The sequence below is a fragment of the Pezoporus wallicus genome, unplaced genomic scaffold, assembly GCF_028554395.1.
Source record: "Pezoporus wallicus isolate ANWC-B61680 ecotype Strahan unplaced genomic scaffold, APGP_CSIRO_Pwel_v1 contig_3952, whole genome shotgun sequence".
Taxonomy (NCBI): Eukaryota; Metazoa; Chordata; class Aves; order Psittaciformes; family Psittacidae; genus Pezoporus; species Pezoporus wallicus.
This window is the reverse complement of record NW_026635034.1, coordinates 5980587-6006853: the sequence shown is the minus strand read 5'-3', so window position 1 is coordinate 6006853 and position 26267 is coordinate 5980587. Positions and strand designations below refer to the sequence as shown.

Genomic DNA, 26267 nt, shown 5'->3' with positions numbered 1-26267 from the left:
TGTTGCCTTTCCCTTTTCAAATGGTAGTCATCAATGTGTCACACATATTAAAGAATTTGCTTAATATTTGCAATCAATTTTCATGGAAAAAGTGGAAAGCTCAACAACAGCTTGAAGTTACCAGCCATGCCATACGTTCATGCAATCTTTAATGTAAGGCAGGCTTTTTTGGTAAAAGGTATTATCCCCAAACACTATTGCTGATTCTGGAGACATCACTAATTATAATTCCCTGACAAATACTTTGAAATGTGTTTTCAGTTCTTTCCAGGGCTTGATTTTCTCATTATTAAGGTAAGTATCTTACCCTGTGCAAAGTGCTGGTCAGTTACTGAGGAGTTTGGCAAACTTTGTCCCTAAGAAAACAAAAGTGTGAACCACCCCCAGTTATGAGACCACAATAAAAATCATGACTTTATTATATGCCTGTTATTTCAGCTACTAACAGCAGACGTTGCCAAGGATCTCTATTGCCTGGATTTCAGGATTCACATGCATTGGGCACTTTAGAAATGCATGAGAATTTGATTTCATTAAAAATTATGAAATCTGCTCATGTGGCAGTAAAATTACATGCTGTTCTTCAAAAGTTGCATTGGAAGAAAGGAAAGGTTTTAAGCTGTTCTTTCTTTCCTAAACAAAACAGGAGAAGGGAAAGTTAATGCTCATTATTCTGATGCTCGATTAAAGGATTGCTTAGATACTCTGATCCTCTTTTCTTCTGGGTTGCATCTGGTGGGTTAGAAGCAGCTTTGCTGCAGTCAGCATAGATCAGGCTTAGGGATATTTTGTGAAATCTTTTTCACAAAAGAAATGTGGTTTTCATAAGGTTTGCAGTAAATTAGGCTTTCAGGGAAAGCCACACGTTCTTTGCTAAAGAGAGACAGCAGTGTAACCTGTTGAATCCCCAGATCCCCTTTGTATTTAAACCTTGCATTTTGAGTCCAAATTATGGTAGGGCAATAGCTATAAAAGTCTAATTTTCAAGCAAATAACTAGCTGTGAAACAGGCACGGCTGTGTTTTGCCATTATTCAGTGTAATCAATTTACTCTGTTTTTCAGGAACTGTGAAGGTCGAAATATTCGATACAAAACCTGCAGTAATAATGTGAGTCTGGTTTTTAATCCTATTTTACTTATTCAAGTAATATGTTAAAGTTCAAGAAATGCTGCTGCTTGTTTAAAACCTCATAGTACGTAATTTTCTTTCCATTATTAATATTAAAGATTTCAGTCTGCATGACACCACAAGGTCTGAAATTTAGGCTTCCCAAATGGACGTTTTCTTTTGAAATTATAAGGCCAATTGTGATTCAGAACGTTTTATATCTTTTATTAGGAAAGTTCCACATTTTGGTGGGTTAACAAATCAGTTACCATAAACTAGAGAGTGCTTTTCCTGGGAGTGCTGTCTTTCAGAGGAAGCATTAAACTGAGCTCTTGATCAGTTTATGGTTAATAATGATTTGTGATCAGTAACGATACGGTGGTACTCTTCACCTGAGCAAAGAGGTTAACCGCCTGTGTCCCTTCCTTATCTTAAATTGTATAATTACTCCTTCCATTCCCTCTTTTCCCTAAGCCCAGATTTTTATATGTAAAAGCATATATATTGAGGTATGCTGGCATTGCTGATTTCCATGACTGATTTTAAAGCTGGAGTTCTGATTACACAGTTGCTGTTGATGTGATGCAATCACATTATACAGACACGCTGTATGACAACCAACTGCATACTCCATACCACATGACTTGTCCCCAACTGATTGTAGTGATGTTTTGTGCTTAAATGTGTGTAAATGGCTTCTGCCTTTCACTCCAGATGTTGTCTGTTCAAGGTGTGCAGGACTTTGTGATAGCACTCTCCCACAGATGCTTTGTACAAACACACTAATTCAGGGTGGTTTATTTTCAGCAGTCTCCCCCTTGCATTGGTTAACTTACCATGTAAATGATAAGTCAATGTGATATTCATATAATCCCATTCCAGAAAAGAGAGAAGGTAGATAAGTAACTAAATCAAAAGTGTCTTTTTTTTTTGTCTAGTGCATTTGATTCATCTGCTTCTAGGTGGGAGAAAGGTAGCAATTTTCGCCCAAATACCACTAAAAGGTGAGGGCTGCAGTTCCCTTGGGTTTAATTATATCCATGCAAGAGTAGGTGATACTCATGGCGTTGCCAACCCCGCAGCAATGTGTAGCTGTGAAGTATGACATTCTTAAGCAGCTTGATAGTGAAAGTTGCCCAGTAAATATGTTGTATTGGTGTATATCCTGGGAGAACTGGCCATTCCCACTCTTCAGTTTGCTACACCTACAGTTTCTTGTGTGCCAGTTGGCTTTTGCCCTCTTTGAAAACAAGACTTGCTAGCACCTTGAATTGCTCTAACGCTCCACTCCTCAGTGCTGGATGGATTTTCCACCACAGCAGCTCACTGCCTGAGTTCCTGCCTGAGGCTAGTGGAAGTGGTTGATGAATCCATACATGCTAAAATCAGATTCTGGAGACAAACCCTGTCACCTTCCCTTTCAGAAGAAAAGGCCTAGCATCTTTGTGCACAGTGTCCTTAGCTCATAAATCAAAATGCCACATACAAACCCCCCCCATAATCTTTTAAAGCTGTGTGATAAGCTAAATAGCAGCCAGCCAGTATGTGTGCAATAAACAAACTGTCCCTGTAAAATGTATTTGCTACATTCCTTTTCTACATAACTAGTTGTGTGCATTGTGTGCCTCTGATTGCTTGATCCTGTGCACTTCAGCTTCCCATGAGCAGTACACACAAGCCAAAGTAGTATACCTTGTTTATCCAGCAAAAGGACTAGAAAACTACGCAGTCTAAAGAGAAAGGAGAAAGATGAAATCAATTTGGGCATATTTTCTCCTGTAAGCAAATGTCTGCATGTTTTTAGGATATGTAAGAGCAATTGTGGATGCTGTTCATTTTAAGGATTATGTAGTAAAAATCTGATAGAAATGGAGGCACATTATGCTTCAGCACAGAGAGAATTAAGATGATTACCATATCCTTTCTGAACTCCCAGGGAGTTTTTCTGAAGTCATTGGGGCCTGTTTTCTAACTTTAGGACTTATTTTAAAGCGATAAGTGGCAAGCATCTTGTATGTGAGTGTTAGAATTTATGATGATTCAAATGTTAATTTCCAGACAGGAAGCTGCCTTTACAGTTCTGCTTTTGGGGCATGTCTGAAAGGGGTCAGGTTTCCATTTCAGTTCAGATACAGCCGGAATCTCTCTGAATGTTTTTTCCTAGATTGTGGATCAGATAATGGAGAACTCCTGAGAATAATTTCATGAGATTTCTACTGTTGCTGCAGTTGATCTTTGAATTTGGCATCCCTGAATTCAAGCCCGGTATTAGACCTGGCTTAACCTTGACACAAGAGCTAACACCAAATGTAAACCTGGGGCCAGTTTTGTTTCAAATGATATAATTTTACCCAAAGCATTATTTCTAATGAATGCTTCTCACTTTAGGAATAAAATCTTAGTTTGAAAATTAAGAGTTGATACAAGCTTCTTTCCGTATTAGTAGGCATTATTGTTAACCACATGAGACACTCAGTATATATACACTATGTAAAGCTGTCTGCAAATGTAATTTTGCTACATGATACATTACACCACTAGCATCTATATTGGGGAGTACAAATGAAGCACAAGTTAATATGTGTGTCATTCTAATGAAAAGAACAAGAATCATTTTACCAGAAAATTGGTTTCATCTGGGTTTGTAATAGAATAGTAGTAAGTTCATTGAACTCAAGCATAGTTCCAGAATAATATTAGTGATATTTCAATCAAGAAGTTAATTCAAAGTCTTAGCAACAAAATAACTGCTGAGATTAAGGCATATGTATATTCTGCTTATCTTTCTATCTTAAATAAGATACCAGGTGCCAGATTTCCTAAAACTGCATGCGTGTTTGCAGCTTTTCTTATAGAAACTTTGGAGAAATAAGCTACATAAATAGTTCATTATATGCTGTTCAGTGAGATTTTCAGTCTTTCTTAACCCTCCTTTTTTTTTGTATTTCCATTTTTGTATATACTGTTACATTCTAATGCTATGATATGCGCTATATGGAAGTGTTTAAGATAATCCTTTAGGGTCCTATTCATAGAAACAAGTTATTTGGGCCATTTCTCCATAAATTTCACATTCTTGTGTGCCAAAAAGTCACTTACATATTTGCCAGAGTGACTCTTCTGCAGTAAGAAAAAACTCTGCTTTGTAACAGATTTCCCATGTTTAATTCCATTATAAACTTTTATTATAGGCAGATGATGCTCACACTTGTTCAACATATTCATCAGATTATTGCTCCATCATCTACTTCTTAAACAGCTCATTTCTCCTAGTCAGAAAATCTTGGCTGAACTGTGTCTACTTTAGTCCTACAATATTTCACCTCGAGTTCCCCAGTTTCTCTCTAATCTGCTTGTTTGTTTATTTCATTTTGATAATGCTGATGCACCATATGGCTCTTGTGGCTAGGGTGCTTTCTAGCTCAGGTATCTTGATTTTACTAAGAAGTGGCCTGGAAATTGCTTAGGAAAACATAGAGCCTGAAGCTAATTTCAAAAAGAAAACAAAACAATGACTTCATCGCTTTTGGCTAAGTTTCAACAAAATGAGATCCAAAGAATAAAACTAGACAAAGGGCTAGACTTTCTTTGGTGTCATCATTTTTACTGGGAATTTTCTTGCCTTCTCTTTTGTGCTTTTTTCAGTGGAGTAATTGTTGGCAGGAATCGCAGGGTCTGATGCAACCTTCATATTTTGTACATGAACATTGCCTACAAAGATACAGATTTCCCAGGTTAGCTTTGTTTTCAAAGGCTAGCAGTGCTTGCTGCCAAAACTCAAATGATACATTTCATAAGAAGCCAGCCCTTGAATGCAGTAGTTTTTAATTGTCTGTCACAATAAGAATGGGAATATATATATGTACATACATGTATGTATTTTTAGCTTGCATGGTAGTCATGTCTGACGCATTTTTTCAGATCTAATAATATGTTCATAACTCATGTCATAAATACACTTCATTCTCTTATAATATCTGGATGTAATTATTTTGCTAAAATTTTCATGCATTAAACCTCATAGATATGTCCTCAGCTGCTTATGTAGTATGTGAACCTATGAACAGCCTGGCCTGAATTGGATTGAATGCAAGACACAAACTGTTGCTAAAGTTAGGAAATCTGAAAAATCCTGGAATTAGTCACAAAAATGTTTAACAAACAAGAAAAAGATGTGGAATACTGAGAGGGAAGGGGGAATGATGGAATGAATTGATGTCTGAAATAGGTTAAAACCAAAAAGAGATACAAACAGGATGAGGAGATGAGGATTGGGCCCTATGTGTCATTGTCTGACAGTGCGGCTTTGCCCACTTCCCAAACATGTCTCACCCTTATCTCTTTCACATCATGCCATCCCCTTTTCCTTCTTTATTTCTTAAACTCCCTTTCATTTTTCTGACCACTGTGATGGATTAAACTGAAGTTTACAAGTTCTCTTGTTGTCTTGATTACATTCCTTTGTGTTTATTTGTCTTTGTTTAGATTGTAAACTCCTTCCTTTATGCAAATATTTATTGTTCCCAAGCAAACAGGGATCTGAACTTGGTTGCTGTCCAAACTGTGATATAATGCAAATGATAATTTCTTCCCTGCAATATCTCTTTGTGATGCTTCTTTTATGCTCCTGCTTTTGGACACAGCTCAAATACAAAGCAGGTGGAGCTGGCATGTGAATCAAGCTGCCTGGATCGCTTTGTGTTCTTTGAAGATGCCAAAACAGAACAGGGAGATGAGAATTCACTTGCTCTCAAGCAGCCAGGAAGCGAGTGGAAGGAAGGAGCTGCATTGTGTTGAATCAATGAGAAACATACAGTAACCACAGATTGACATCCTGACATTGTGGTGTTTGTGTCTTGGCATCGCATCAACACCAAGTGATAATGAATTGTAACAACAGCTTGTCAAAACTCAGCCTAGGGCCATCACTCTGCCTATTTTACAGATAGCTCTTTAATTCTTTGTGATGAAAATGTGGCTGTGCGTGGCTGAATAACACTACTCTGACATACTGCTTCTAACTTTACCTGAATCTAACTTCCACTTATATTTATCCTCAGCTACTACTCTATTTGTAATGGTGGAAGGGAACCATATGGTATCCATATGAACTTTGAAGTTTTCTCTGCTTTTTAGACTTGCTATTGTGGAAAATGGGAGGTGACAGATAAGTCCAAACCAAATTCTGCTCTCATTTACACCAGTGCAAACTTGGTGAATTTCTTAGGAGTGACACTGCAGTAAATAAGGGTGGTTTCCAACCGTGTTTGCTTGATGTTTTTAGAAGCTCTCACTTGTGGGATTTTGTGGAGGTAAAATTCTCAGAGGATTACAGTAACTGTCATTTCCCCTTGTCTTATTCCATCATTTTAGTTTTTTAAAAAATATGGCTCAACCTAGAATTATCCCCGATTAAAAATAATACGAAATGTATTAGCATCATTCTGAGTTATTCTTGCTGTAAGTGTAGCACTGGACAGAGTTGGAAAATGTTGCTGGAAACTCTCAGTGAATTGCTTGGTTCTCAGCTGCACAATCCCAGATGTCGATCAGTAAAGAGAATATTAATATTAGAAGATATTTTTATGCAAACTACAAATAAACCAGAGATATTTCTAGGTTACTGTTTTCTATGGTGAAAAAAATCTAAGGCATTGCCAAAGCTAGTTAAGCTAATGCAGTGCCAGTTCATCCAGATTCACGTGAGGAAGGTAGTGTCAGGACAACATTGTTGAGGTCATTGGACTGGAATCTGAACCTTTCTCATGTATGTTTTAATCTTCAGTACTGTGTAATGCACTTACTATTCCTTTAGCTTTTTTTCAGGGAAGGTTCAGTTCACTGATAAGGCTGAAGCTGAGTTCAGGATTAGTATTGTTAACTAATACTTAGTAATAAGTTCCATGAGTTCAGCTGACACATCACAATGTTTCTGCCTTACATCCAATGAAAACAAATTTGTTAAAATCAGCCTCACATCTGGCTTATATGCAGTTGGAATTCTTGGAAGAATATCCTTTGTCTGGCATATGGACTGTTTGACACTGGACACGCTTTTAAATGAAGTCTTTAGTGAGAAGTTGACACACTAACTCCTTTGCCAGTACTTTACCAAAGTTATTTTTGAATAAATAAGTTTTCATCTCCATTCATGTCACTGTAGTTTGATATTAACAACATTGGGTGCAATGCTTTATCTAGGAAAAATAGTTTAGAACATTTTATTTCAAACAGTTCTTACATTTGGTCTTTCAGCTGTATGTTCTGAGGCTCTGTATGGGAGGAGGTACAGAGCTGTCTCATTAGAATTGGAACTATATAATCAGTAGTTACCAATTTGAAGTATATTTCATTTCAACAAAGTAACCTTCACTGCTTTTATGAGGTAAAGAAGCTTCGGTAGACTAAAAGACTAAGTGCTGAAAGTTCTGCTGCCTCCTCCTAATGCTCTTGTCCCGTGTTGGAGCAATACTAAACAATTAATTAGATATTTTTTTCTTTGTGTAAATAGCAATAATACCTCTTTCATTACTCTGACGTATGAACTGATGAATGAGTGTAGAGCAGTCAGAAATCCTTTAGTGGAAAGAGCTATTGAAAAGAGAAATATTTAATGTCAGACATCTTATTATATTCACTTAGAGTTATATAGATTCCTTTGGAAGCGAATTCTTACTACAGAACCATACTTTATATATACCACATAGTGTCATAAAAAGTAGCATTTTTAATTTTTCTCTCATATCAGTTATGTTGTTCCTGGAATATGTGTGATATTCTGTTACTTGTGCTGAAAGCAATGGATTAAGCACCATAAATTGTTTTAATTACACACTTTAAAACCTTGCAATATGGTGTATTTGTCATAGCAGATCAGTTCTTGAGCCAAGCCTCCCTGAATAGATTCTGTGTAATTCATCAGATAACATTACTGCAAACATGAAATATTCCTTTCCTAAAACTAACATTTCCTTTGATTTGTTTTTAGGACTGCCCTTCAGATGTTGGTGACTTCAGAGCCCAGCAGTGTTCAGCCTACAATGATGTCAAATACCAGGGGCATTTTTATGAGTGGATCCCTGTGTATAATGATCCTACTGCACCATGTGCCCTGAAGTGTCAAGCTCTGGGAAAGAATTTGATTGTGGAACTTGCCCCAAAAGTACTAGATGGTACTCGTTGCAATATTGAATCTTTGGATATGTGCATCAGTGGAATATGCCAGGTAAATTCATGGTGTCAATCTAAATGTGACCTTTGTTGTGAGGCACTTTGCTCATGAGTGGGTGTTTTCTGGTTAATTTTCATCTTTATGTATAAGTTTACTTTAGATCTATCTGCAAGTCCTGCCCGATGGATTATAGATAACTTGCCTTTTCTTGCATATAGAAGTTTGTGACTGCCTTAGCCATTAGTATTTTTGTATATAAAAGGTCAATAACATTCACTCTTATATTTGTGTGTTAAAATTAATGAAACTAGTTATGCTAGTTATAGCTGTCCAACCTTTAATATGTCTTCCTGGGGGCGTGATGAAATTGCATAGCCTTCCACTTCAGTTCACTCTTTCTCCGAGGTCTGTATCTTATGAATACTGTTTAAAGAGAAAACTTGATGTTTTATGGGATCCAGCCCAGAATAGCAGGTGTGAGAGTATGTGTGTGTCTTGTTGAATGGATGAATGAGTATATGTTGTGATTGCATGAATTGATTGTTAGCATCATTTTACTGGGAATCTACATTTCTAGATTTATTATTATTATGCTATTGATTTTACATAATTGGTGTAAAAATGGAGAGTTATAGTATTTGAGGCAAGCAGTACTGCAATCTTAAATTTTATAAACAGAACAATTTTATATAGAGTGGATATGTTACTGCAATTGGTTTTCTTTCTCTGCAAGTGGTTATTGCTCTGTTAAATGCTTAAAATGTGTGCAACTCAAAAATGCAGGATATGACCCAGTGAGCAAAACAGCTCCATTATAGGGGAAAATTTGACACCTTTGGCATAAGACTGGTGCATGGATTACAGCGACGTTAATATATGATCTGGATTTTGCGATGGATTTTATGTGATGTCTATGTATACTGCAGTTCCAATGCCAGTCATGCCGACACACAATGCATCTGCTGCCGCTGAAATAGAGAAATCCCTTCTGGTTTTCCCCTTCAAAAGACTTCATTTGTCTCTTCCCAGTGCTATCCAACAGTGTTCATTACCCTGTGTATTTAAAATAGGATATACCTCTATGAACTCTAGAAGCACTTGTCAATGAAAACTTTTTTTTCTTTTTTTTTGCAATATTTTCAGTGATATTCTAATACAAGCTTTCACCCTGGAGAAAGGTCAAAAAGCCTTTTCTAGGTGATGCACTTAGAGCAGCCTCTGCTGTTTGTGACATTGCCGCATGAAGCTAATGGAGATCTGAGTTTTTCAAAGGCATTTGAGACTCTTGCTCAGGGTCCTGTGGGGTTTCCTGTGTCTCCCACAGTGGCTTCAAACATTTGCTCTCTTTCATGCATAGCATAAAATTCACTTTGTCTAGAGTGGATCCAATTTTGTGTTGAACAGTTGAAAAGTATATTTAAGAGGGCTGCCTTCAATGTCTCTTGTTGTATTTTGCAGTATTCATGTGTATATCTGATAGCAAATGCTTGGAAATTTAAATAATCTGTTCTTAGAATAAACATAGTAGTAGCAGGAGAAGCTAATCATTCCAGAAATAGAACTGGAACTCATTCATACTATTGGTGCGAATCAACTTTTCTCCATCTCTTCCATTTTTTTCAGTGTGAGAAGAGCCTCAGAAAAGAGGGAAAACCAAACCCAAACGTGTTTAGTGTGTGTCCTGTGTTGTGACTTAAGCAATTTATTTAATTTATAACTTAACTTCATAAGCAGCTAGATGTTTTCACTGTATTTCCTTTAAGTCACTGGCATTTGCTGAAGTATTCTTGCACAAATGGAAAATTTCTTCTCTCTAAAGTATATATGTGATAATTTAGTGTAGGATAATTTTGACGTAAAAATTTGAATTTCAATTCACTGGAATTACATTTTTCTCTTTGTGGAGTGTTCTGGGTTCAGAGTGGAACAGTCGTTACTTGTGAAAGGGACTACGAGAGGTGGGGGACTTCCTCAGAAACCAACACCAAGCTTTGTTGCTGCTTCTGTTTAAGCAGCAAAAGAAAACAAATTGACACCTAATCTTCCCTGGGAAAATATGGTTATTTAGTCAACTGCTGTTAAGAGGGAGGCAGCAAAATTGATTCTGCACAATTGTTGCTATAAGATCAGTCTGTTGGGTTCTGACATATACTTGGCACAGCCTGCAAATAACTTGGCAAGTGTTTTTACAGTTAACTCATCTAAATAAACATGTCATACTGCTGATGTGGATATCTTTGCTTTTATGCCTAGGAGCACCAAAGAGTTAGTATAAGGAGACTGTCTTGCCTGAGTCCCTTTCCAACTCGTGCTGGTTTTGCTCATTTATTGTCTCGAAGTTGGCAGGTTTTATAAGATCTCAGCTTCCCCTCCTACCCCCCAACATGATTTCACTTTTGTCTGCTTCCTTATGCTTGGTCAGGTAGGACTACATCACTAATTCTACCTCTTGGATTCCTGCTCAGTCTGTCTCCTTGGCAGCATACGAATTTAGAAGTACAGAGGGTTCCTGTTGTCTGCAGCAGGACAGGGTTTGTTCTGAGTCTCTGCACTTCTCTTAACAAAGAAAATCAAACTAAATAATGCTTCATCAAAGAAAATCATGAGATGACAGAGCTGCTCTTTGGATAAGAGGTTTGAGGCTTCAGGGGAACTCAACTCTAAAGGCAGTTGAACAGGGAAAAGTTTATTGGGAAGGTTAAAGATATTTTGGGGTTGCTTAAGGCTTAACTCGGCCAAACCATTTGATCATGTATTAGTCTGCTACTGCTGTGCTCCTGCTACCAAAGCAAATTTCTGGGGCTGTTGTGTTAAATGGGGACAGGTCAAAACTTCACTGCTGGGAGGATTTTCACACTTCAGATATTTTTTTGTAGTCTGCACAGCTCCCAACACATTTTTTCATATAATATATTCCTGCTGTGCCCATCTGGGTGTGGGTGGAGACACTTTAAAACATCTGCATGTCAGACATGTGCGGGCAACATTTACCCACTTACTCCGCCTGCTTTGGGGCCCTGCCTCTCCTTGGTTTTTGTTTTTAATTAATGTAGACCTGCTTTTTTTCTACCAGGATATAGAATGGGGTGTTACTTCTGTCAGCACCTGGAATGGTTACAGTGATAATTTTCCTAATATGGAGTAATGTGTTTGGACAATAAATACACACATCACCCCCAAAATCTGGAGTCCTAAGGAGCAGCCTGAGTAGTTCTGTCCTACACTGTCACAGTTAGGTCAAAGATGATGTAAATCCTGTGGTGAACTTTCCATTTAGTGTCAGCAAGTTAGTTGTGTTCCAGAAAAGGCAGACACTACATTATGCTTTGTAGCATATGGCATAAATTTAGCTGACATCAGAATACATCCCATATGTCAAGTGAAGTGCCATCAACTTCTGCCATGCTAGTTCTTTCATGTCACGTGTCATGATATGGCCAGTAGGTATCTCTCACTCGCCACCAAAGCACTCATGATGTAAACATCTGTCAGAGTTTTCACTGAGAACAGTTTCTGTAGGCTTTTGGAAGACTATATCACTTTTTTTTCCGATGAGCTTTGTTTGTGCTTAAAACTTAAGATCATAGCAGATCATTAATTTCTTCTGATTTTTGACTCCTTTTATTCTGAGAGTTGCTTTCTCAGGGTGCTTTTTTAAAGCTCTTTGTGTACTTTCCCATTCATTTTGTGTAGATAGATCTTTTTGCCTGTAAATGTATTAAAGGGCTGGCCAAGACGCACAGGCGGTTTGGTGTTTAGATACTTAAAAAGGGATGTTTCCTTTTAATCCAGTGTTACTGCAGACATTAGGCTGTGTTTCTCACACGTTAGGCAAAGTATTTAAATCTTAAATTTACAATCTTTTTTTAATATTTAAAAACAAGAAAAAGCGTTCACATTACCTTTTCTTCCTTTCTAGCCTTCAAGCCTTGAGTAACTTGTAGGAAGAATTAATTTTGAGGTAGCTCTGTGTTAAGTCACACAGTTAAGTGTTAAGTTCTGCCTTTATACTGAACCTGGCATTCTTTCCTGGGTACTGTTAATTAGTGCAGAGGTTAAAACGCATTTTGGAACATGGAGAAATCCATACATAGAGATCTGCACTGTGTCTATATATTGCTGCAGGTACCCAGTCTGGCAGACTGGAGCTTATCCAGAGAGGCTATGGGCGTTAGTCATGTAGAGCCACCAAAACTTTCTGCCTCTGAGCTACATATCAAAATCTTCATGTGACCGCATACATGTGACATGTCATAAAACTGAGGAGAGAAGGAGCTCCAGCTGCTGTTCAGCTCGGAAATGTTGGTGGCTCATCCAGCACTGAAGGATGTGGCTGTGTTAAGCATGGGTTAGCACGTCCTACTTTACCTGTCAGCATCACCCTCCATATCCTCGGTGGGTTGGTATCCTTGCCTTATGGAGGCTCTTGGCACTGCCTAAGCCAGCAGATCACGTAGCCACCCTCCACGGGCTGCATTTGCACCACTTACAATGTCAATCCACCTCGGTATAGTGCTTGCCTGGTGATGGTGTTGGCAACTCAGAGGTGTGCTTTTTCTGGACACAGTAATAGAATACTGAAAGATACTGAAAGACACTGAAAGACACTTTTGGAAGCACTTTTTATTTTGCAGCTGTCCACTGCTGCTAGAAACTGATGTCTCTTTTCAGATCTTGTCTTTTTTTCCCTCCTACTGTTTTTTAAGGAGAAATACTCCCTATAGGGTTTTCTTACTGTCTGAGTTTATCATCTCTTGTCAGATTAGTGTTTTTTTTTCTGATCTCCAGTTTCTTATCTATATTACTTTTTTCCTGAATAATTATCTCTGCCAAGTTTTGTTTTGTTTTAGTGAGCTTTGTACAAATGCAGTTTTACTCCCCAGCTTGGCAAGACTCTAAAGCATGTGAGCAGTGATAGAAAATCTCAAAATTTGGGTGTCATCTTTAACTAGAGCCTTAGTAACCTTCAAATCCCTCAACGCTAACTTCACCTTCATTCTAACAAGGTAGACGTGCCTGGACCCAGCCAGAAAATGGCAAAGTAATTGATTCTGTCTGATTTCATGTATTGATTTCTTATTCAAAAGCATTCTCACAAGCAAGAAGCCCAACGGGAGTTTGTGTCCTATCTTCTGAGTGTGTGAAAGTGTATTTTTTTTTAATGGAAACTGTGTGGGAAAGGGTATTTGCTCCCCTACTGGGTGGTCCTGTATTCTCTTAGCTGCTCTAGAACATGACAGATCCTGCAGTAAGAGTTAAATGTTTTGGGAACACTTTATTTTATTTGATGGAAGTGGATTTACAGAATTGCAGTGCACTCTTTAGCCTCTTGCCTGTGTATATGGAATATTTGCAGAAATATGTGGAAAGTCTTTTTAGGAGTCCTTTAGTAAGCAATGAATTTTGTGCACTGCATTTATCTTCTGGGTTTCTCATTGCTTTGCGTTCTTTTCCTCTGTATGGATTGCTGGGGAATTTGAACATCACGGTGTGCCTCCTCATGTCCATCATTCTGACTTATTTTACACCTCTGTTCTGAGGCTTGCATTTGACACACACTGCTTTTACTCCCTGTGTTCTCAACTAGGAACAACTGAAAATCCTTACACAGAAGACATTTTCTTACTCTCACCACTATGAATACACACTCAGCTTGGCAACTGGGATTGCTGCTTCATTTGCTGTGAAATGATGGGCTGTGACTGCTGTTAATCAGAGTCCATACTCAAAGTTTATTAACATATGCTGAAGCCCGTGTCAGCTTGTCTGGGCTGCTACTGACCTGTGCTGGCTCAGTTGCAGAGATGTGAGAATGTGTGCCACAATCAGGCCTTTGTTAGGCTGAGTTTAGGCATAACTGAAGAGTTATGAGACTGGACCACGTGAGGACAAAATCATGTCTCAAACCAAGTTAAATCTTCAATGCGGATGAACCAAAGTTTGAAAGTGGTGCTTGAAAGCTAATATACCACACTACTTTATAAAAAGTAATTAAAGAAAAACAAAAGAAGGAAGTGACTTTCTTAATTGGAGGGATATTCTATTCTCTTTCCCTCTGCTTGTCAGAATCAATTTGTAGATGGGAGCATGGGAAAGAGACAGTGGGAGTTTTTTCTTTATATTCTCTCCAGGGACGTAATTTATCTGTGTAGAAATAAAGTGCAAGCTGAAGTTATCACAAAGACAAAGCAGAGATTGCAAAGTAAACGGATAGATGGGCTTTGAATGACACTAGGGGTTTACAGCAGGGCAAAGATACGTGGAAAATGTTGACCAAGAACAGGATTTTCACATGACAGGTTTTATACTCATGTTTTTATTACCATAAATTCCCATGGCCGTATTTAAAATTAATTATTTGTTGTGTGGATGCAGACATTCCTAACATCTGCCTCTACTGTGATTCTGTGGAAGCAGAGCAGGAGAGAATGTAGCAAATAGCTGACATTGATGGAGTGAGATATGTATACTGTGATAGCACGTGTAACTGTGCAGTAAAACACAATCATAATTTCCCTGAGTTTTGGATTTTGTGGCACGTCTGTAGGAACAGAAATCTTTTTTTTATGACCAAGACCTGAGGATTTTAATTTTCCCTATTTAATTTTTCCTATTGTGATTCAAAAAAACTTCAATGGGGATTCATCTTTTTGAGTGTGTAAGGATTTTTCACTGTTTTCTTTTACCAGTAAGTGTTGAAATAAAATGTGTCCCCTCTCAGTCAAGTCAGAAGACTTCGAGAAGATATTTTTGCCAGAAATAACTCTGAGGTCATCTTTTATTATGTGCAGTGCTGATAACTTTTAAAAGGATGTAGATGGTTTTGTTCCATTTTTTGAATCTTGGTTCTGATCTCTTATAAGACTAAAATAAACATTTTGGCTATAACAACCCAAGTACTACTATCCCGGTGTCAGGGCAGTCACGTCACTTCATTGGATCTCTTTGGTGTAATAGCCTATTTTTATTCTTTATTTTTCATACCTAGACAAATTTCATAGGTGGTGAAAACCCAATTGCACCTAGTCCAGAAAGTCTTTGCCACCCTTCATCAGATCAGTAGTCCAACCAGTGCAGGATTCGCTTACTGACAGGTTGCTATAAAAGATCTAGCCAATTTTAAAACAAAAACTACTGGGCAAAATGTATTGGAATAATTACAGACTGTTCAGCCCTTGAGGAAAAGGTTCTCCTTTATAATAACTCTGCCACATTCACGTGAAGTATAATAATCATTTCCATTTGTGCATGCTGCAGTGTAGTTCCTTATCAGAAATGTAGTGTTTCTTTTACATTTTAAGCACTTTAGTCACATGTCCTTAAATTATTTACTAGGTTTTCTGCTTTGGCAGAATTTCCCTAAATGCCACCTGTATGTTTGTGTGAAAATCCCACTAGCTGGCTTTTCCATGAGTACAGGTGGTTGTGCATCCTTTCAAATAGCCAGGCCAATGACGTGAACGTACTCGGAGTAGCTGTCATCTGGATTTCCCCACTCATTGAGGGGATTACCCAGCACCTCTTGAAGGATGGTAATTATGTCATATTGAGGTGGTGTTGAATAGATTTTCTACTTTTTATTAACCCAAATCACATTAATAAAGAGCATCGGTCCCTGACACTGAGCTGTCAGACTCTTGAGTAAACATAGATAATCATAATTTAACTTACCATTTTAATTAAATCACTGATAAATGAGAGTCTGTGGCAATTAAAAATTTGTTGTCAAAGTAGAAGATGTTATGGTGTTTGACATATGCATTGCTGAATATTTAAATGGTCTGTCTGCTAAAGAGCTTAGTCTAACACACAGTAGGTAGAGAAAGAATGGCCCTAGTGCAACTTCAGTCTTCCTGTTTCATAGAATTTATGTATCTGTCACAAATAAAAACAGCGCTGTTTTATTCTTTTGTGGCCACTTCTATGGGGAGAACTCAGTATGTTTGTTTTTTCTGGCTCTACCTGGAGCTCGGGTTCCAGAGGCCGTAGAAGGGGGGAAGCCCCTTTCAAAAGAGAAATATTGTGTATAATTATATATATTGCTGTATATAAAATTATGCTTTTGATAGTAATAATGACACCATGCTTAAATGGTGCTTGTTATGCACACATCTCTGGTTTTGCTCATGTTTCAGATAAGTATTTTTCTTTTGTAGAGCATAGGCATACCTTCAGGCTCTTTATTTGAAGTATATCATCTTGAGTCGTTAGCATTTCAGAAATGTTTTTTTTATAATTGACATACAAGATTTTTATGATTGACAACTCGCCTGTGTGGAAGGTGTTCTACAGAAAATGGTGCTGTGCCTCTTTTGAAGGAGTGCCTGCAGGTAGAGGTGAGTGGTCAGTTGAAGGAACAACACAGTTCAGGAGGTCTAAAGCAATGGTCTAACAAACAAAAGCCGAAGTTTCAAAACCTGATCCTGCATTGGCCTCTGCATTGTCGGTTCTACTCTGTGTTAGTATTTTCATATATTAAGAGAAGACTCTGAAGGATGTTTGGGAATTACCATGTTTTTCACTACAGTGCTTTTTTTTGCCATATTGAAATCCTAGTTAAAGAGTCCTGTCTATTTTCTTGCCACAATAGACTATAAACATCTCCTTAAGAAAGATCTATGAATTTAACAGATTGTACTTTGACCTTCACAATCAGAATTAACATGCGTTATTAATTTCTTCAAGTCTAATTGCTCAGCTGAAACTCTGCTAAGTGAATAAGAGCTAAAGAAACAGCTGTGGGAGCTTCTGGGTGATTTTTGGACTCATATTTGCAAAAATACTCGTAACGTTCCATAGTCACCTTTAACATAGCAGCAGCATTTTCAGTTTTCTCTTTCATCTGTATTACTATATTTTATACCCTGACCTTTTGCTCTTCCTTTGCCTTTCTGAACCTACATATGAACTATTCTAAGCATGCTACAAAGTATTTAACATCCTTCAGTATTGTCTTTCACAATAGCACTGGCATACTAAGATTTAGTTTAGAAGTTTGTTGAAGCACAGGAGCATTTCTGTTCACTGTTTATTCAGATGCTTTCTATCCTGGCTGCTTGTGTCAAAACACAGGATTCTTTTTCATATTTCTGTTTTGCTTCTTTTCTTTGGAAGAACACAGGCAAGTAACATATTCAGGTTCTGCCCCAGAGTAGTTATAAACCAGGCACCTGTTTCTGAAAATAATCCACCCCTCCCCATATCCAAATTCATAGATAGCTCATCATGGACAATTTATTAAATGCATAAAGTACCCATTTCCTCTGTAACGTTTTTATATTGAATTTCTGCTGATTGTTCATTTTATTATATATTGGTCAATATTCTCCCTGCTGTCTGAGGAGCTCGTGTACAACCTAGTCATTACCATGCTTGTATCATTTTTTGTATTTATGCTTGCAGATTTCTTAAATGTGAAGGGTCCCAATCCTTCCATTACACAGTTTGCATTATCACTTGTTACATGAATGCAGCCTATGTTAAAATCACCTAATACAATTATTCCTGACTATGCCCTAAAAGCCTGCAGATGTTTTCCCAATCTGCCTGTAATATTTATAGCTGATCCCTTTGCTCTGTAAACAGTGAGCAACCTGAGGTAAATTAACCCTAACAAACGCCTTAATTGTGAAAATCCTCAGACCTCTTTGGCTTGCTGAGATGGTGTGTGAGCGGAGGAAGGCTGTTACCATATATCATTTTCTTGTCTTTGTTGCAGCTTTGCTTGCAAATACACATGTATTCTCTGAAAAATGTTTCATTGGATACTGTTTTTTCCTATTAGTTACTGGCTAAAATTTTGAATACCTTAAATTTATAATGTTTGATGTTTTAACTCCGTATGTGTTTGAGGCCTGATTTCCAAAGCTGTGCCTTGCCCATAATCTGAAATTCTGTGCTTGCTTCAGCCCCAAATTATGATAGTATGGATTTTCTTAATTGTTTCAGCATATCATTGCTTGATATTCATATTCATATTCAGAACAGTTGATACAAACATAATCTTGGAAGAAAGTCCACAGAGAGTGAATGCATCCAGCTGAACACCCCACCTTTGCTGGCAGGGGAGCTGTAAAGCTTTTCCCACATCCAAGTCTCTTGCAGTTAGTGCTCCTGTTTTATTTCTGTGGCATTTGTCTTATTAAAAAATAAGCAATAATATACACAAAACAGTCCTCTGAAATATGCTGCTGTGCTGATTATCTTTTTTCTTACATTCCATGTTGGACACAATAGTGCCTTGTGTTTGCACAGTTGTGTAATTTTTGTTATATGCAATGAGAGTTCGTTTTCATAGTGACTGTGTGCAATAGCTGAATATGTGTGCTTATTATTATCATGTTGGGCTTTAATGGGCTGGTCTTACAAGTACTCTGCTTGCTCACTACCCTCCTCCTACCAAATTCTTGCAGGATCTGTAACCTACAAATATACAACAGCTTTAATAAAAATAGCAGTTTCTCACACAGAATATCACCACGTGCAGCTTAATTTTTCCTTTGAGAATTAATTGATGAGTGAATAAACAGATTCTTAATATTTAGAAAATGGGATTACACTATGAAATAGAAATGTGTTTGTGAGATCTGGGGAGAAATTACACTTGCAGTAGTTCTAACAATTTACCTCCATGTGCTAGTAGTAACTTTATGTGAATAAGAGCAGGAGAAGCAGTGGAGAGCAATAAATTCTTTAAAAGTCTGCCTGAGAGAAATATAGACTCTCTCAACTACTGGTATGGTCCCCATCATTGCACCATCGGAATGTTTCAGAATCTTTAGGAGATTTATTCTTGCAACATCCCTGTGAGGTGGGGAATTGCAGTTATATCCCTTCCACAGACTGAAATCAAAAAGCACAGGAAGTTTTCAAAGGTCAAAAAGAAAGTCTGGTGTGGAGCTGGGAATTAGGGGAGTTTTCAAGTTAAAGCCACTGTGTTGAGATCAGTATTATTGTATCCCTTGAAATGTTGTCTGCTTTCTGACTTGCACAGTGGCCCAGGCAGGTTCTGGTTTTGAAATGCTGTTGGTTTCATTCATTCTCAGTGCTCACTGATAATTAAATGAGAAGAAAGGCTTGTTTAGAGTAAGTTATTTACAATATTTTTCTTTTTGTTATTTTGTGGGTGTCATTGATGAACACAGAGCTAATGTTAAAAAGCATTAACTGAAAACATTTTAATCTAAATCCTATCCTAAATTATAGTATAGTTTTCCCCCATAGCTCCTATGTAGTAAAGAATCACCTGTTCTGAGATAGTCTAATTTCACATGTATGTTAATTTTATTTTTACAACTAAGTTTTTTGTTAACAATAACATTAAATCATTTCACTTAAGCTGCTTATTTATTTTTAAAATGAATTCTTTGCTGGGTTACATAGGATGAATATTTCCTTCAGCTGTAGGAATAAAATAACTTCCTGCTGCCAGTGTAGAATTCTGTGATAAATCTTCACCCTTTAGTAAGGAGATGCCATTCAGTGCAACATGTCTCTCAACCCAATGTATCATAAGCTGTCCTCCACAATGCCGTCCTCTTAAGAGGATGCAGGATGTAGGGAAGTGGGAAACCAAGGGAAAGGGTCAGGCGTGGGAGGTGGGACTGCTTTGCTGTCTTTTCTATAGACACATGAAACCTTGAGATTACGTTTCCCTGTGTTTGGCAGTGGATGTGTGTGATTTGTGCAGTGTGTGTCTTGTGTGTGTGTTAACCCAGACTGGAAGACCCAACCCTGCCTCTTACGTGCGGACTCCATCCTCACCTCTCCAAGGGGATTGTGTGTCAGTTTTGGCATAGCACAGACGCAGTGGATCTTGGCAGCTAAGACTGCCCCTTCCCCTTCCAAGCATTTTTATATAGGAAGAGGAGTGTGCTGGCCAATTTCAGAATTCTAACACTGCTTTTAACTGTGAATTTCCAGAGTGCTTTCTGTCCATTTGTCAGTTTGGAGTTCAGTTAAATATTCATCCATGATGAATGAGCTGCACTTCTCAGGGATGTGTGGCTATTAGAGGCATTTAGGCTGACTTGAGAAAACTTGAATCTGAAGATGAGCTTTTTACCACATTGCTCAGTGTTTGGTACTCCCTGAAAATATCTTCTACGAAATGGTGAAGGGTAAGACAGGTGAGACCAAATATTTATCTCCCTTTCAGAAGGAAGATGCTTTTAATCAGTGTCGTCTACAATTCTTTGTCTTCCCATTCTCACTCCCATGCTTCTTGGAGGGTGATTGATATGAAAAAGGAAGACCCGGAAAAATGTTTTCATTACAGTTTGGAGAGTTTTCAGTTGACAGTTTTTCAAAAATATTGCTTTTGGAATTTTTGGCAGTGTTTAAGTTAGGGTGTTTTTATAATAATCATTGGAAAGTTTTATAGATCAGGTCTCATATTCAGAAATAAAAAAAAAATAAATCAGAAGGTGAGAACTGAATCATCCAAGTTTTTTAAAACCTGGTTAGCAACTGTATATGTCATTGACTGGATGTAAATGGCAAATAGGTGATCTACACAAATACCAGTTAAATTTTGAATGGCTGACACACTAGATTGAGCACTGCCCACAAGTGCTTGTCTGTGAAGCTGAAGGCTGAGTGCCCTTTAAACATTTAACTTGGGTTATTTCGTTGCATTAATCCGTTCTCAGACATAATTAAACAGGTGATGAAAAACAAATTGTAAATAACATAGTTGTCCCTTGTGTTGGAAAGAATAATGCTCAATGGTATTCATTCACATAAGTAGAGGGAAACCGATTTGTGTATTTCCTATGCTTGAGCAGCTTAATACATGAGTTGTTGTGGTTCATCATTAACAATGTAGAAAAGACAGTGTGCTTTAAAATCCTAAATGGCAAGATATGCTTTGATAGAATGAGGCCAGCTCATAAAATTGAAAAGATAACATAATAAATATAATTTCAGAAACCTGAGCATGTCTACTACAGCTTTGCCCTCCTTCTGACTGTGGTGTTGATCTTGGCAGGCAGTAGGCTGTGATCGACAACTTGGGAGCAATGCCAAGGAAGACAACTGTGGAGTCTGTGCAGGAGATGGTTCTACATGCAGGCTTGTGAGGGGACAAGCTAAGGCACATGTCTCACCAGAAAAAAGTAGGTTGCAAACTGATCCTATTATAATGTATCCTTGACTGTGTTTTCTGCTTGTATATGAACGTACATATTGCAAGGTGACCTTTTAACTATATACTTGTTTGCAGTTTTCAAAGCTACTTATTCTAAAGTCTGTGCTAGATTAGTCTGTTGAAATTCCATGAGGGATACTACACATTAGAGTATAGCTAGGAAAGAATCTGAGATATGCAATTTTTTAATAGAGCTACTCAATTCATTCTATCAGGAATAACCATCAAGATGCACATCTTATTTTAGAGGGTATCCTTGTGTTGCAATATATGTGATACTGCAGCAATGTTTTTAAATGATGGAAACATCTTATAGATGGCTTTATGGAAATTGTGGCCCATGATTGAAAGTACATGGTTTTCAACTTAACTTTCTTTTTTTTAATTGTCTAAAGACAGTTGGACTTAAGAGGGAAGTTAACTACTTGTATGCTACGTAAAGCTCAAGGTGAAAGGGAGTCATACTCTCTTCTCTCTTTTGTGTGTTTGGCTTAAATTTTGCCACTCTTTCTCAAAATAACTAGCATCTTACTTTGAGTAACTTAAGGTGTCAGTAGTACTAAAAATATAAGAGAGGAGGGGTATCAGAATTAGATACTTTCCTGGAGTCCTAAGAGTGGCAATATCCAGGCAGGGTTTGTCATATAGAGGCTTGCCTCTGACACTTTACCCTCCCGGATGATGTTCCCTGTAGTATCCCAGCATGTGTCCCATGTGTTTATCATGTGAGATAGTTGCCTCACATCAATTTTTTTCTGTTTCTGAACTCACGGTATGTATTTATCCTATGGATATGGAGCCTTTGGTGTTTGTCACCTTTCTCCAGAGCCACAAGATGCATGATGAGCTGGTGCTCTTAGAGTCGGTACTTAAAGATCGAATGCAAGCCACTATTTGGGTTTCTTAATGAATGAAGCACCTGCCTTTGACAGATGCACATATTTTAGTACTGTTGTAGTTCAGCCAGCAAAGAATGTAGTTCAGCAATTTATAAACTATTTTATCCTGAACACTGAGCAAATGTCTTGAAAGTTTACAATGAGAAGAAAACGAGTTTTCATGGAAGGCCACTTTTTATTCACTTTTTCCTGTCAAATACTCAGACTTTCTGGTCAGCACAGAGTAAGCACTTGTAAAGCAATAAAATACCTCTTCCCCTTTCTCATCTGGTGGTCAGCTGGAACAGAAAGGAATTTCATTGTCTGTTCCAGTTTTACAACAACAGAGGTTCTCCTAGAGGATAATTCTTGAGGACACCCTAGCTGTTTCTAAGGCAGCCCAAACTAAACTTGTTGGATTAGCAAACCTGGTTGGATAGCTCATGATAAGTGAAGTAAAAAGATTCACATTTTATTGCTGCTTAGTATGTAAGTATGGTAAAGACAAAGTGGTAACAGGGATCTGGTTTTGAAACTGTCATTGTGCAACAAGATATTAATTTCACCTGTGATACTCTGGCACAGTTAAGAGCTGACTACAGCTGACATCACTTGACGGAAGATCTCCCATTGCCTTTACCAAGTTATGAAGAATGCCCATGGCTGATTGTTTTCTCTGCCATAATTGGGTGTCTCTTTAAGAGTTCTTTAAAATTAAAGATGACGAAAGACTATTCTGGGGAAAGGTGTGTGTTATGTCAAGATTTGTTTTTACCTTGCATTGCAGAAGGGTATATTATATGAATGAATTCCATTCACATAAACAAAACAGTAAATACACTACTAAAATCAGAACTTTTATCTGTTTTCTTGGTATTGTGATAGTGCCAAAATCATTACTGGGTCAAGTTGTTCAACACTGTGGAAGCAGTTCCGTATAGTCATCCTCTGTGTGAATGAAATGTGGAAATAAAGACGTGCTTTCTTTGTGCTAATGTATCAGTGAAGAGAGACACAATATCTTCCAAGTAGTTATTTGGAAGCTTTTAGAACTAGTGTTGAGAAGTAAAATATCAACACAAGACAGACATGTATTTGAGAGGGAGCTTATAAGGTTGTGAGCAGGATGTAAATTTTATTTTGCAATGAAGCAAATTAAAGAATTGGAAGGAAAGCAAGCGCCAAAGATTTTATTATGAAAAAAAAAAGGAGACATAAGGGGAATTAAAAGTGCCTTGTTATCTTGGTCCTTAATTTAAGAAAAGAAATTTAGGCATCGATAGCAAATGATCTCTCATAAAGGACTCACTTCAGTTTATTATCTTTTTATATGTTTTTACAGTAAATGAATACCTTTTTGATTGAAAAGCTAAACAGCACTGAAAGAAAGATTACTGTTTTGCAAATATGAAATGAACTGTCATTTCAAAAGTTCTTTATTTTTTCCACTAACACTTAATTGCCTTTGAAAGACAAAGTAAGTTAGACTTCTGCCAGCAAGCCAAATTCTAACATTCTGGTAAAATGATTAAAGGTTTGACTAATGATATTCAAACAAAAAGTGTAATAGGTTGTAAAATGTACCATCCCACTGGGAAATGAGATATCACGGGCCTGATGTTTCTCGTACTTATAAGCATGGAACTCCCATTAACTCTACTGCACTTCGTGCACATGGAAAAATTGTAGGATTGGGCCCTGATGTCTGCTTTCTGCACCATTATTGGCAAGAAATGGTAGGAAAGTGTTCTGGTTCTGATACCAAGGAAGAAGAAAAGATGCTGGTTCTGAAATTAACAGGGAGTGAAGTTTAAGGTACAGACTTGTCCTAATCTGGTCTTACTTGATTCTTAAACTTTGTTTGATGCTTGCAGGTTTTACCTTTGTTAACTTTTGCTAAAAGCTTCATACAAAAGATTTCAGTGTTCATAGCTTTCTAACTGCTTGAATTTCTTCTTGCTGTGCATTTTATTTCCTATGGCACTTGGATATTGTACCACTGGTCACTTACTGTTACATGTTTGTACGTCATCATCCCCAAGCACACTTACCTAAAAACCTAATTTCAGTTTGGTCATTTATCTAAACAGAGGCTTTCTGCAAGGCTACCTATTCAGTATCATCAGCTGGCTCAGTTTTGTGACAACTTGCTACCTCGCAGCTTTTTCCCCTTTTGAAATCAATATACATGGAGCTAGTAACCCCCATTGTCAGGGTTACCTGATACTTCACTTTATGTGAATGACTGTTTGCCAAAATTCAACAGTTGGGTCAGAAACTTTCCATGTCAGGTGCTGAATGTTTTGGAGAAAATTCAGCCAAAACAACTCTGCATATTCCAAAGACACAGGAGAGAAAAACATGTTGTTTCCCACTGTCAAAACATTCCTGAAACCTTTTCTCTAATGTCTTAACATCCCCCATTGTTGGACTTGATCACAGATCAGGGATTTGAAATTTGGCAGGCAATGGTCTTCTGGTCATGGACAAGTCATTTGCCAATATCTGTGAACATCAACGCATATTTTACTACAATCCCTTCAAAAAAAAACCAACCCCCAAAACAAACCCCTTCTCCTTAAGGCTCTGTAGAGGCTTCTTGGATGTTAACAGCTGGCATTTCTGAAAACTTGTCCTTTTAAGTGTGTTTAGCTTTTTACAGATCCTAGCTGCAAACAAATCATATGCGTGCTGTCTTCACAGAATAAATTAACATGTTGCTCTTCCAGAGCTAAGCTTTTAAAAAGCATCCTTGATGTTGCCCTTGCTTTCTATTTGCTTCAGTGTAGAATGAGTACCATGGGATAAAGTCTATGATGCCTCCTGCCTCACTTTCAGGCATTACAGAAAAGATTTTGTGAAGATTTCCTGACTCTCCTGAGTTTCAGACTTATGAGTGGGGAAGGCAGATCACATGAGAAGAGGGAAAGACAAGACTAGCTGAAGAGAAAAAACTGACAGTTCATAGAGTGAAGACAGATTTGAGAAGATGTGAGGAGGACCTAGGACTGGCTGTACACTTACGTTGGGTCAAGAAAAATAGGAAGAGCGGAAGACTGAGATTAGATAAGGAATCTAGAGTGGGAGATGGAGTGAGAAACACTTGGAGAGGAAGGAGAAAAATTGACGGTATGTAGAGCCAGGAGAGGGAATTGGGACTGATTTGGCAGGAAAACTGTGTGTGGGGAGGGATAGAATGCCAATACTTTAGCATTTCAGTTTGGAGTATGTTTTTTTGAAGCAAATTTCATCATGGTCCTAACATGCTGCTCATGGAGCTCACATCGTAGAGTGGTCTTCAGGAACATAAACTGGATTTTTGTTGGATGAAGCTAACCTGGAAGGTGTGCCCCAGAAAAGCACCTAATGTTCTCCAGCAGCTACTGAATATGTAGTCCGTGGGATCAGACTAGAGTTGCTCCAAGGTGAAGCACCTGCAGTGTTTATAGTGTGAATGCTGGTTCTTCAGCACCAGCTATTTCAGTTTACAGATTGTTTAGTTCGGTTGCTTTACTTGGAAATGTTATCGGTAGCGTGAAATCTTCATCATGACTTTCCTGATCTCTCTTGTCTGTCTTGGTGATATTACTGTGTAAGAACATTGTCTATTTCATTGTTTATGTCACACTGCACTTCCTCGAGATGCATTTACTTGAAAGGCTGCTTACTGTGTGTCTTTGAACATTTTCTCCTGTGCGAACAAATTTTAGAAGACGTGTCCGGAAATAGAAGAAGTATGTAACCAAACTGAGTTGTGCTCACACTGTCTCAAGCAGGTTACCGCACCTTAGAAACACCCAGCAGTGCAAAGAAATGGCACTCTCAGATGAAGAGACAGCTTTGCGTGGTAAAATCAGTGGACAAGAAGGATGAACGTCCAGAGGAGTGGGAGAGTGTGAGACTGAAGAGGGAAGGACTCAAGAAGAGAAAGGATGTGCTAATACAGATTTTTGCAATGTGGC

At 37.9% G+C, this 26267-nt stretch overlaps 1 protein-coding gene across 6 annotated transcripts in view; it reads left to right on the top strand.

Moving 5' to 3' along the window:
• ADAMTSL3 (ADAMTS like 3) overlaps positions 1 to 26267 on the top strand; it is a 180202-nt gene that overhangs the window by 85042 nt on the left and 68893 nt on the right. For all 6 annotated transcript variants that reach the window (XR_008975027.1, XM_057429785.1, XM_057429861.1 and 3 more), the window contains exons 5-7: positions 1064 to 1109; positions 8098 to 8334; positions 21269 to 21395. Coding sequence is in view for 5 of the 6 variants with exons in the window: in XM_057429785.1 (XP_057285768.1) it covers positions 1064 to 1109; positions 8098 to 8334; positions 21269 to 21395 (410 nt within the window). In the remaining variant the exon portion in view is untranslated. The remainder of the gene's footprint in view (positions 1 to 1063; positions 1110 to 8097; positions 8335 to 21268; positions 21396 to 26267) is intronic.